Consider the following 13,254-nt stretch of genomic DNA (forward strand, 5'->3'; position numbering starts at 1 on the left):
TGCCAGTGACCAAAGATTATCTGGCACACAGGAACCCCTGGAGTCTGAATAATATATTTCAAGTAAACAGTAAGGCACCCTCAGTCTACCTTTAATGTCCAGTGTGTATCCTGTACAGTTTGCTCCTTGATATTAATCTCAAACCTACTTACTCTGGCCAGACTCCAACATCTTAGTATTCTCTGCCTAGGTTCATTAGACTTTCTGTGGGATTTAGATCCATTTATTGCAATGTGAATTTCTGAGTATTCCAATACACACTCTTCTGATGTGATTCCAAGATGCCTTGTTTAAAGCTTTTCTGTGTTTGTGCTTTTTGTAAGATTGAAGGTAAATTGGAAATCCAGGTTATTTCATTCAACTTTCCCATAGCAAAGAAAATGTGACAGTCAAGCTAGTTGATTAGGAATTTAACCAAAAAGTCATCATAAATTTTATTCAGAAATTTTGCAACCCAGAATAGGCTTTTTCTGTGCAGATTAATGAGGGAAGGAAGGAGAGAGTAAACAACGAGACTACCATCTGAACAAACAATGAATAATCATAATGTATTGCATTGAATTAGAATCCTATAATCTATACCAGCCATGGAAAAGAATTTCCACCTGATGGTGCAGATCACCACGTTACATAGGCAAGTTTTCAATGTTTTGTGTTTATAGCCTGATCTTTGAGGGGCTTGATAATAGCTGGTCACATCCAGTTTCATTCTCTCTTACCCACTCCTCAGATATACACATGTGTGTGTATGTATGTGTGTGTGTATATATATATATACACATACATGAGAGGGGAAGGGAGGAAGGCCTGTCCCTCTTGTCCATCTATGTCCTTGCATATTTATAATAGTCAATAATTTTCACAGATATTTTTGGTGTTGACTAGGAGGCAAAATTATGTTACCATCCAAAAATCATCAAGATTTTCAGAGTGACTAGTGATTTGGGCACCCAATTTAAGACATCTTAAAGAGGTCTGATTTTCAGAAAGTGGTAAGGACACACGCCCTGAAAATCAGGTCCCTTAAGGCATCTCAAATTGCATCCAAAATCATTAGTCTCTTTTAGCAATTTTAACCCAGCTGTTGCCAACACTGATCAGAAATACGGGAGAAACTCAGAGGTCCAGGGGCTGTATAGGCATGATGGAGAGGTCGCTGGGCCAAATTTGAGTGGCATTGTGACCCTGTGCACCAAGTCAAGTTGCAACCAATGGCACTATCCTGGTTGAAAAATATTGGATAAAAGGTGTCTTATGCTGATTTAGTGTGGGACAGGCTATATTTTATTTAAATAAGAAACATCCCTTATAATACGGGACTGTTGGCAACCCTACGTAAAAAGTGGGGTGCAAAGACTGCTAAACTCAGTGTTTGTTTTAACAGACGCTAATGAGCCATCACATTCATGCCAAGGCCCACATACGTGAGACTAGCTTTTGAACTCTAGCATAGAGGCCCAAAAATAATGGCAGAGGGGGGAATATTTGAAAGGTCTTAGGCTTCACTTCCTTACAGTGTTTAAAAAACATCAGAAGCACACTTTCAACTGCCATTAATTGTACATCTTAAATGTTTAGACTCTGAGCCTCAATGGAAATAGTATTTTTATACTGCAGGAATGAGTGCAGGGGTATGTATTATATGTAAGCTTCTGACAGAGTGCAGGGAATGATTGAAGTCCCAGGAGGGTCTTGCACCCGCCCACATCGGAGGCCCCTCCCTCAGCCTAAGGGGAGGAACTAGTGAACCCAGCGCTCAAGCAGGTTCAGGGGGCAACAAATGCTAAAACAGGGACAGGAGTGAGGGTCACAGAGTCATAAGCAGAGAACCAGAGGGGGACACTGAGCAACGAAGCCCAGACAGCACCTGCTGCTCCTCGAAGATGTCTAGGGAGCCAGCAGATCCTGCCCAGAGGAGCTCTGCCTGGATGTGTGAGCAAAGCAAGGAGTGGAAATAGGTCTCACAGTCGCAGAGCACCTCCCCGTCCAACTTCCTTTTCCTGGTATGATGGACGGCCACCTTGGACAGTGCCAGGAGGAGGTTGACGAGGAGGTCTCGCAACTTCGTGGGGCCATGGATGGGGTGTGCGTCAATTAGGAGGTGTGGGGAAAAGTGCATCCAGAACCTAAGGAGAAGGTTCTGGAGGAGCCAGAAAAGGTCCTGAGACCTGATGCACATGAGGTAGATGTGCGCCAGGGTCTCCCTCACACTGAAGAAGGGGGCATAGAATGAGCAGCCTGCACTCTGATTACTTCGAGGCTGATTAGTGCTCCAGTGGAAACTGTTTGGGGGTAATGATCTAATCAGGCTGGTGGGCTGGGTGTGGGGGAAAGCTTAATTGGCCCCATCAGCCCAACGCTGATAAAAGAGGCACCGGAAGGAAATACAAGAAGGAGAGAGGGCGAGGACTCGCTGAGCCTCGCTATAGAGAGACCTCAGAGTAGGGAGCCCTCTGTTCCCCTCAAGTCCTGCTGAGAGGGCCTAAAGCTTGGCAAAGGTTGTAAATAGGTGGGAGCATGGGGGACGGTGGTGATATCGGTGAAGGGAAATAGAAATAAAGTGTCACTAAGCACACACCTTGTGAAGCATGCGCAGTTTCTGCAGGGAAGAGGCCAGTGGCGGAGCTGGGCCTCTGTTACAAAGCCTTTGTGTACAGTATTGCCAGAATGTGCCTTAGTTGTAAATGTACGTTCTAGAGCAGGGGTGGGCAAGCTTTTTGGCTGTGGGACCACATTGGGGTATGGAAATTGTATGGCGGGCCACGAATGCTCATGAAATTGGGGGTTGGGGTGTGGGAGGGGGTGAGGGCTCTGGCTGGGAGTGCAGGCTCTGGGATGGGGCTGGGGATGAGGGGTTTGGGGTGCAGGAGGGTGCTCTGGGCAGGGACCGAGGGGTTCGGAGGGTGGGAGGAGGATCAGGGCTGGGGTAGGGGATTGGGGTGCAGGAGGGAGTCAGGGGTGCAGGCTCCAGGCAGCGCTTACCTCAAGCAGCTCCCAGAAGCAGTGGCACGTCCCCCCCTATGGCTCCTACGCAGTGGCGCGGCCAGGCAGCTCTGTGCACTACCCCATCCGCAGGTGCCACCCCTGCAGCTCCCATTGGCTGTGGTTTCTGGCCAATGGGAGCTGCAGGGGCGGCACTTGGGGTGGAGGTAGCGTGTGGAGTCCCATGGCTACCCGTACACGTAGGAGCCAGAGCGAGGACATGCCGCTGCTTCCAGGAGCCACACAGAGCAGGGCAAGCCTCCGACCCTGCTCCTCGGCTGGAGCGGGAACGAAGCAAGCCCCAGACCCTGCTCCCCAGCGGGAGCTCAAGGGCCAGATTAAAACGTCTGGAGGGCTGGATGCAGCTCCCAGGCCATAGTTTCCCTACCCATGTTCTATAGCCTGCATGTTGAGGAAAGAAGCGGTAAATTTGGACTGTAATTAGTGGCACACATATGTCTCAAAGAGGTTTCTGACATTCTTGCTACATCTGCCTGTTCCAAAGAACTTAGTTTAGTAGTTGTTATTTCAGAAAAGAGAACCCAAGCTGAACTCTTGAACCAAACTAATCAGAAATGACAGTCCCTTATCTTCCTACAGAAGGAATTATTGGAATTGAAAAAAGGTTCAGAAAAGGGCAACAAAAATTATTAGGTTTCAGAGTAGCAGCCGTGTTAGTCTGTATCTGCAAAAAGAAAAGAAGGACTTGTGGCACCTTAGAGACTAACAAATTTTAAAATGATTAGGGGTATGGAACAGCTTCCATGTGAGGAGAGTTTAATAAGATTGCGACTTTTCAGCTTGGAAAAGAGATGACTAAGGGGAGATATGATAGAGGTCTATAAAATCATGACTGGTGTGGAGAAAGTAATTAAGGAAGTGTTATTTACTCCTTCTCATAACACAAGAACTGGGGGTCACCAAATGATATTAATGCGCAGCAGGTTTAAAACAAACAAAAGGAAGTATTTCTTCACATAATGCACAGTTTACCTGGGGAACTCATTGCCAGGGGATGCTGAGAAGGCTAACACTATAACTGGATTAAAAAAAAAATTAGATCAATTCATGGAGGATAGGTCCATCAATGGCTATTAGCCAGGATAGACAGGGATGGTGTCCCTAGTCTCTGTTTGCCAGAAGCTGGGAATAGGCAACAGGGGATGGATCACTTGATCATTACCTGTTCTGTTCATTCCCTCTGAAGCACCTGGCATTGGCCATTGTCAGAAGACAGGATACTGGGCTAGATGGACCTTTGGTTTGACCCAGTATGGCCATTTTTATGTACATAGGGTGAATAATAGCATGTGACACAAATTGCCAGAGTAAATTTGTATACATTCATTTTACTTATTAATTCCAAAGTATTTTGCAGTGAATCCACAAAGCTGCAAAAGAGACTTTAAATCACATCTGATGGGATTAGATGCTTGCACATAGGTGGGAGCCGCCATGTACTGTACAGCAAGTTCCTTGACATAACTCATTAATACAACACATCACAAACTAAATGTAATTCTGGGAAACCATTTTTGTCATCTGTATCAGGCTTTTATTCTGTACATTCTGGCTAGAGGCAGATTAAGATTTATTGGGGCCCTGGGCACAAAGAACATTTGGGTCACCCCATTAAAAACACAAATGTATCAAAAATGCATCAGTACAAAGACTCTATTCAGTGTTTACACACTGTGTTAATAATAAAGCAAATCATATTACAGTTCATTATGCCTAAATTAACTGTTCAATTTTCCCACATAGAAATGAATATTGCTAGATATTATCCATGCCATTACACAAAGGTGTTCACTGATAAATCTGGACAGCACTGATGTTACAAGAATCAGTGTTTCACAGGTCAACAAGTGGTTCTTTCATCTCCCCAATTTTCTTAACCCTGACCATTACAGCTTTTTCCCCACCTATTGAACCTCTTACAAAGTCCAGTTTTTTTACTGTGGAAGCAAAACTGTCTGAAAGACAACAGCTATAATTCCAGAAAGTAACTTAATTAAAAGAAATAATCTTCACATGAAGTTAAATTACTCTATTATTAAGAACTTTGTTTTAAGCCAGTTCTCAACATTGGCTGAAACTTAAAGTTTGCAACTGATCACATAAGCTATGAAAAAGTGTTGAAAGAATCTGATGTGTGCCAAAGTAACTCCTTTCGCTTTCTGCCAAAGGCAATTCATGTCAAACCACAAGAAAGTTTATATTTTATCAGTTAAGTTTTAGGACTAACTATTTCCCCTAATCAGAAACTAGCTTATAGATTTCAGAGTAGCAGCCATGTTAGTCTGTATTCGCAAAAAGAAAAGGAGTACTTGTGGCACCGTAGAGACTAACAAATTTATTTGAGCATAAGCTTTCGTGATTAGGCCCAATGATGGTGTCCCCTGAATAGATAAACCGCATTTGCTCCAACCCCTCAGACAGAGACAAACACCTACAAGATCTCTATCAAGCATTCTTACAACTACAATACCCACCTGCTGAAGTGAAGAAACAGATTGACAGAGCCAGAAGAGTACCCAGAAGTCACTTACTACAGGACAGGCCCAACAAAGAAAATAACAGAACGCCACTAGCCATCACGTTCAGCCCCCAACTAAAACTCTCCAACGCATCATCAAGGATCTACAACCTATCCTGAAGGATGACCCATCACTCTCATAGATCTTGGGAGACAGGCCAGTCCTTGCTTACAGACAGCCCCCCAACCTGAAGCAAATACTCACCAGCAACCACGCACCAGAACCACTAACCCAGGAACCTATCCTTGCAACAAAGCCCGTTGCCAACTCTGTCCGCATATGTATTCAGGGGACACCATCATAGGGCTTAATCACATCAGACACAATATCAGAGGCTCGTTCACCTGCACATCTACCAATGTGATATATGCCATCATGTGCCAGCAATGCCCCTCTGCCATGTACATTGGTCAAACTGGACAGTCTCTACGTAAAAGAATAAATGGACACAAATCAGACATCAAGAATTATAACATTCAAAAACCAGTTGGAGAACACTTCAATCTCTCTGGTCACTTGATTACAGACCTAAAAGTGGCAATACTTCAACAAAAAAACTTCAGAAACAGACTCCAACGAGAGACTGCTGAATTGGAATTAATTTGCAAACTGGATACAATTAACTTAGGTTTGAATAGAGACTGGGAGTGGAAGGGTCATTACACAAAGTAAAACTATTTCCCCATGTTTATCCCCCTCCCCCCGCTCCCCACTGTTCCTCAGACGTTCTTGTCAACTGCTGGAAATGGCCCACCTTGATTATCACTACAAAAGTTTTCTCCCTCCTCCCCCCCCCCCCGCTCTCCTGCTGGTAATAGCTCACCTTAAGTGATCACTCTCGTTACAGTGTGTACGGTAACACCCATTGTTTCATGTTCTCTATGTATATAAATCTCCCCACAGTATTTTCCACTGAATGCATCCGATGAAGTGAGCTGTAGCTCACAAAAGCTTATGCTCAAATAAATTTGTTAGTCTCTAAGGTGCCACAAGTACGCCTTTTCTTTTAGCTTATAGATATACATTAAATCACACTTCTAAGAATAGGCCAGGTTCTGATTAGCCAGAGCACACAATAGGATGTTCGGTTATTACTAAGCCAGGGAGAGAATAGTTTTTCTCATAATACTGCAGAGAGAAAATATTCATCACCCCATTATACCAGTGCCTCATCATCAGTGTAATGGAGGGGAAAAAGTCATTGGAACTGAAGGTCCTCACAAGATAAATTTCTCCCACTTCTATAATTATCTGGGTTTGTCCTTTATGTTTTGTCCCCCAACCTGGCTGGGTTTTGGCAGTCACATAGCAACCGATCACTGTTAGTCCATGACAACAGTTGATTCCACTGACCATCTTTGTTAGATTTCATTTGTGAAATCCATAGTTGAGTCAGTTGGGTCTGGAAGCTGTGGACCAGTGTAAACAGTGCCACCTCAGTCCCATGCTGGATGAGGGGGAAAATACACACAAAGATCTTAAAAGTATGGTCTGGGGTAAATAGCACTATAGTCTTTCATCCAATGCTAAGGTGAATGAACTATACTATGAAAGGCCTCATATCAGCTGAACAGGTGGGTGACAAGAATCCACACTAAGATCCAAAGGCTGTGAACCACGTGCATGGGGAAGTAGAATCCACAAAGGTCTCAGGGGTGCAGGTGGGGGTAAATAGGGCTACATCATGATGTATTAGGATGGTGTAAATAATGCTACTTTGTGAGATGCAGGTATAGGGGCATCCAAAGGCCTTGAAACTGTAGGTGTATGATAACTGTCCTTTTTTTTAGGGAAGAGAAGTTAACGGAGATGGGCTGGAACTGTTGTTAGAGTCCAATCCCATTTCCCAAAGGACAAGACAAGATGAACAGGCACAAGATGGGGAAAGAAAAGTACAGCAAAGATAGAAAAATGAAGCTTCTGTCACTTGCTGCCTAACTGCTGGAAAAAAGCTCCTGTATAAGAGTATGGACATTCTTGATGCATTCACAGTGAACCAAACCGATATCAGGCTAAACCTGTGGAAGGCTCTACATTGCAGTTCCAGAATACAGTGTCTGAAATGTTCATAAGGCAATACTTAATTCCAATAAAGCCAGTATCAGAAGACCAGATGAAGAATGTTGTTGCAGTTAAAGAACTGGACTAGGATCAGAGGTGTGTGAGTTCAATTCCTGACTTTGCGACAGAATCTGTGTGTGAGAGGAGGATAGTCACTTGATCTCTCTGTGCCTCAGTTCCCCATCTGAAAAGAGGGATAATATTGCCTTTCTACATCTTGTCTAAATAAACTGTAAGCTCTTTGGAGCAAAGACTCTCTCGCCTAGGAATCAGTGGGAGGTACGTGTCCAAATACTTTTGAGGATCTGGATCTCCCTTACTATGTGTATGTAAAGTGCCTAGAACACTGGGACCTTGATCTTGGTTGGCACCTGTAGGTGCCCCTTTAATAAATAATTATTCTGTCACCTTCACTTTGAGAATTACTATCCTCCCTACACAGCCCCAATGGAATTCACAAACCTGTTTGCAGAGTACGGTACTCCTCAACATGAGTAAGAGCGGTAGGATCAGCACCAGAGCAAGAAATACATTTTATTAGGGATGAGCAAGTCAGCAGAACTTGGTTTCGGACAAAATTTTATTAAATTTAAAAATATGTATGTTGTCTGTTTTTATCTTTTTTTTTTTTCTGAATTTCATGTGCTGAAAGGTCAAATATAATTGTAATTCAGATCAAGTGTGTTTGCAGTTCAAACACAGCTGAACTGGATCTCTTCCTTGGATGCATTAAGGCCCAGAATCCTGCAAAGGTTCATGCAAGTGCTTAACTTTACTCCCATTGCTTTCAATGGGATTATTCCAGACAGTATAGTTTAGCATGAATATTAAGTGTTTTCAGCATCAGGGCCTAATACAAATTATACAGATTAGATGAGGGATGGGGAAATCGGTTTTTCCAAATTTAAAACTGCCGCATGTAAGCTGAAATCCAACCCTCTTACCCAAAATTCGGTGCAGCCCTCGAACTTCCAGTAGGCCCCCAGAAGAATCCCCAGGCATGGTAGCTGCTCCGCTGTTGAATTCCATGGCCATGTACACTTGAGCCTTTAAAAGAGCAATATATTTTTTTCAGGTTTCAGAGTAACAGCCGTGTTAGTCTGTATTCGCAAAAAGAAAAGGAGTACTTGTGGCACCTTAGAGACTAACCGATTCATCTGAGCATAAGCTTTTCTGCATCTGATGAAGTGAGCTGTAGCTCACGAAAGCTCATGCTCAAATAAACTGGTTAGTCTCTAAGGTGCCACAAGTCCTCCTTATATTTTTTTCAGTAGTCACTTGTGGTTTGTGAATCTGGACATAGAGACTTTTAAGTAAGAGCTACTTACTTACATCAGTCTCATCCGTTAATAGTGGCCCAGTCGCTTGAGAACGTTGAGAACAGCTGTGCCCGGTATGATTGATGCCTGTTTCTGGGGTCGTTCAGAAATGGTATAAAAGGCAGTGGGAAGTTGGGGCCGCCTGCCCCCAGGAGGCGGTAGCCTCCTCTGTAAAAAAATGACCGGCTGCGGCTGAGTGGGAGGATCGTGGCTTAGTGACAGAGCCAGGGGGTGGGTGTCTGTAATTGAATGGGGGAGGAGATAACGAAGAGAAGCCGCCTAGCACCTCACCAGTCAGCGGAAATCCCAAAGGAAAACATAGAGGCTACCCTCCGCAATAGCTGCGGCTCCTTGTTCACACGCGCTGATTTAACAGGCCATCCCTCGCAGGCAGCTCTGCCCACAGAAATCCGCAGCAATGGGCGTGGAAGGCTGCACCAAGTGCATCAAATACCTGCTTTTTGTCTTTAATTTTGTCTTTTGGGTGAGTTGCGCTTTTTTTCCATTTCTCCCCCCCGGTCTCGGGCGCGGATGTGTGTATCACACAACGCGGGGCGGCTGTGTTCGCTTTTCCTCCCCCTGGCTGCAGAGGGATTCCGACCCAAAACAATGCAGCGGGGAGCGGAGACTTGGCTTCCTCCCTGCACGAGAGGAGCAAAGCCCCCTCCTCTGAACAGCTGTGAGGGACGGGAAGGACATTCGGTTTGGAAGATGGGGGAGGTTGAGCCCAGCGTAAAATGGTTGTTGCATTGAAAGAGCTTACGGGCCTGAGCAGTGGGCTGATCCGCAAGCCCAGGCTGCGAGCTGTTCTTACCCCCCCCCCCAGGTCTTTAAATTTTTTTTAATTAAAAAAAAAAAGCCCCATAAATCTGACGTGGTTCTTTAAATTCTGAAGGATTGCGTTGATCCCGGGTTAAAATGTACAGACGCTCGCCAAAGTTGATAAACCACCTGTAAACCGAATTGAAAAATGCTTGGGAGGCGCGGAGTGAGGAGCTCTGTCTGTCTGTCTGCGGGGTTGAGCGAGTACGCCCGTGGGTACAAATGCTGGTGCGTAGTTATATAATAGCTGAGGTGGTCAGCTGTAAAGGCATCTGCAGGCGGTGAAAGTGTTTTCTGGGGTTCTAGCCGGTGGGAACTAGAGAATTACTAAAACATGTAAATCCTGTGGTTAGACGCTGGAAATTAGAGTGTGATGTATTCTCTTCCCCCCCCCCCTTCTTTCTTAAAAATAAAAAAATAACTCTTCAGTAAACATACGTTTTTATCTTTGAAATTTGTTTTGATGCCAAATTTTCAAAAATGTGCAGCGAAGTTGGCTCTGAAAACAAGGGTGCTGAAACAATTTGTATAGTGGGAGTGCTGAGAGTCACTGAATCAAACTGTAAACCCTATATATGATAGACCCCACTTCAAGAAAAGGATTGCTGCAGCACCCCTACTTCCAGCACCTATGGCCGAAAAACAAAAATAGTTAAAAATGAGGAGACATGTAAAACTGGATTTTTTTTTAAAAAAATTATTCACTTTATTATTTTGTCTAGTGCTCCTGCTTCTCCTGTTTTACAAGTGGGGAATCTGGGTGGAGTTTGGGGGGAAATGTTAGGTTTCCCAGCCTTGGGATATGAATTGAAAACTCGGTGTTGCTGTTAGGTTAAGAAAGATGAGCTGATTGCTTGGAGAAGGAATGTACATGGGGAGGAAGGGGGACTTAAAACATACTTGCTTAATAGATGTCATAGACAAATGAGGACGCTTAAAAGAAGACAAATGAGGACGCTTAAAAGATAGGCGATGTGCATGGTTTTTCACACCCCTCCCATCGTCTCATACTCCCTCCCTGCTTGGAGAATTTTGCAAGGACCACACCCTGAATCTCAGAAAAGTCTTTGCCTTAGTTTCTACAGCTCTGGATTTTAGAGGAGATTTGGTTTTGATTTTTTTAAGTAACATTCTGTGGAGCTCGGACTTCCTGACTGTACAATTTGAGCACTGTTGCTTCATAGAATATCAGGGTTGGAAGGGACCTCAGGAGGTCATCTAGTCCAACCCCCTGCTCAAAGCAGGACCAATCCCCAATTTCTGCCCCAGAACCCTAAATGGCCCCCTCAAGGATTGAACTCACAACCCTAGGTGTAGCAGGCCAATGCTCAAACCACTGAGCTATCCCTACCCCTGAAAAAAGAAAAAGCTTCCATACTATTTAAGAAGCAAATCCTGTATGTAGTAAGAAGGTCTTCTAGCAGCTGTCTGCCATGAATAGTTAATCAGCTGTATAGCTGTGTTAATTTAACAGTAGGTTCTGTAGGCTAGCTTTCCCCTGTGTGTGTAATAAGGTCAGCCTGTTTGTCCCAGTTATGAGTCCCCCCAGGGTGACTGGGGGTTTGTGCGTGAAAGGCAGTGCCCTTTGTTCTGTTTGGCTGCTTATTTATCATGCCTTTTCCTCCCTGAGATGGAGCTGGTGTGGCTAGTTATCTTGCTGGACATTTTAGGGGCAGACAGTGATGCTTTGGTGTTGGGTTGGCCAGGCCTGTCTCGGATGATATGTGATTCTTGCAGCTTTTTTAGAGACCAGAGTAGTAGCTGAACACCACTTCCCTGCCCTGCTTTGGTTACAGTTAATATTTTGCTGGCAGTTGAGAACACCTGAAGGCTGTATCAGTCTTCACCCTACTTTTAAACTGAGTTGACAACATGTATTTACACTAATCAGACACCAGAGTAGCACCATTTCAGAGAGGTGGTTTTAGATGGGGTAGCAGGAAGCCTCCCATGCTCAGGGCCTTGAACTCCTATCCATTTCCTTGGAATTCTAGGTCATGGTCCCGGGTCCCTGCTGACTGCTAGAAAGAGCAGTGCTGGTGACAGTGAAGGAGGAGTTCAGTGAGGGTGAAGTCTGATGAAGGGAATATTTTTGCAACACTCACTTCTCCTTGGTCATGAATGCACTGACGGCAGAGAATCTGTTTACATGAATGAACCCCCATCCCACCCCAGCTAGTGACAGATGATTATCTAAGAATGTGTTGTGTACTGATTTGCTGGTGATATAAACAGGAAATACCAATAGCTTCAACCAGTAGCTGATTCCGGTTCCTCGGAATTTCCTATTTTCTTTCCTGGGCTCTAATTCTCCTCACCTCACTGAGCCGGCAGCACTTTTAACTCAGGCCATGTCTACGCTAGGAGTGCTTGGCTGGTATAGCTACACTGCCAGAGCACTCCTAAAGTGCATGCAGCTAGAGTGGAAAAGCTCTACTTTTATCAGTATAGCTTATTCCACACACCCGCACTACCCGAACAAAACACTATACCGGTAGAAGCACAGTTTTGCTGGTGTAACTGCATCTGTAGTAGGGGCTTCTGCTGGCATAGCTATGTCTGTCAGGGATTACGCCGCTGACTGACGACGACACCAGCAGACGCCTGTAGTGTAGACGTGATCTCATTTTGCAATGCTGTGAGCTTCTCTAGCGCCTTTCCTCAAGAGATCTCAAGCATTTACAAGCATGGATTGCTTAAACCTCACAACACCAGCTTTGGCCATGTAAGTATTCGTGCCATTTTACAGACAGGTAAAGTGACACCCAAGGGCATCCAGGGAGTCGGTCATCAATCTGGGAGTGGAACTCCAGACTTGTGGCTGCTCCAGCTGCTGGACCGTGTGCCTGCCCTCTGCTATCCACCCCCACGTATTCAGTACTCCTGTCTGGTCACCTTGGGGTGTTCTTGATTCCAGTTTAGAATAAGTTCAACTGCAACCACCCTTGCTGCACTGCCCCTTCTCCAGTCTGATGATATCTTCCTATGAAAAACATAGAACTGAGGACAGTGGGCCAGGTTCATCCCTGGTTTAAATTCATGTTTAAAGAATGAGCGCCACACAATATTTCTCACATTCTCGTTACCAACTCCTCCCTCAAAATAACAAGCAGATGTTAGAAAACGGTAGCATCTCCATCTAACCTCCTTACTTCGGGGTCACTGCACTTTCCTTCTCTTTGCTCCTTCCCAGTTATCTAGTTCATCCAGGAGCTCTTTCTTTCCTTTTTGTCCTAGTTTCCTGACTTCTTTTTTTTTTTTTTTGAGTGGGGCGAGTGGTTCTTTGTGGCGACACTAGGATCTAGCAGGAAGGATATATGGGAACTATACACACGCAGTTGCAGAGCAAGCCTGCCTGTTCACATCCACCCCTGTCTCCCTGGTAGGAAATGACTGTTTTCCTATCTGCAAAAACAACGAGGAGTCCTTGTGGCACCTTAGCGACTTACAAATTTATTTGGGCATAAGCTTTCGTGGGCTAAAACCCACTTCATAAGATGCATGGAGTGGAACATACAGTAGGGAGGTAT

At 44.7% G+C, this 13,254-nt stretch overlaps 2 protein-coding genes across 2 annotated transcripts in view; both read left to right on the plus strand.

The window, feature by feature from the left end:
- TSPAN32 (tetraspanin 32) overlaps positions 1 to 8,209 on the plus strand; it is a 73,867-nt gene extending 65,658 nt beyond the window's left edge. The window contains exon 8 of the mRNA XM_073347258.1: positions 7,313 to 8,209. Coding sequence (XP_073203359.1) covers positions 7,313 to 7,429 — 117 coding nt within the window. The 3' untranslated portion in view covers positions 7,430 to 8,209. The remainder of the gene's footprint in view (positions 1 to 7,312) is intronic.
- A 938-nt stretch (positions 8,210 to 9,147) lies between these two features.
- Positions 9,148 to 13,254, plus strand: part of CD81 (CD81 molecule) — a 76,324-nt gene continuing 72,217 nt past the window's right edge. The window contains exon 1 of the mRNA XM_073347260.1: positions 9,148 to 9,386. Within this exon, the coding sequence (XP_073203361.1) occupies positions 9,321 to 9,386 (66 nt within the window). The 5' untranslated portion in view covers positions 9,148 to 9,320. The remainder of the gene's footprint in view (positions 9,387 to 13,254) is intronic.

Source organism: Lepidochelys kempii, chromosome 6 (assembly GCF_965140265.1).
Source record: "Lepidochelys kempii isolate rLepKem1 chromosome 6, rLepKem1.hap2, whole genome shotgun sequence".
Lineage (NCBI taxonomy): Eukaryota > Metazoa > Chordata > Testudines > Cheloniidae > Lepidochelys > Lepidochelys kempii.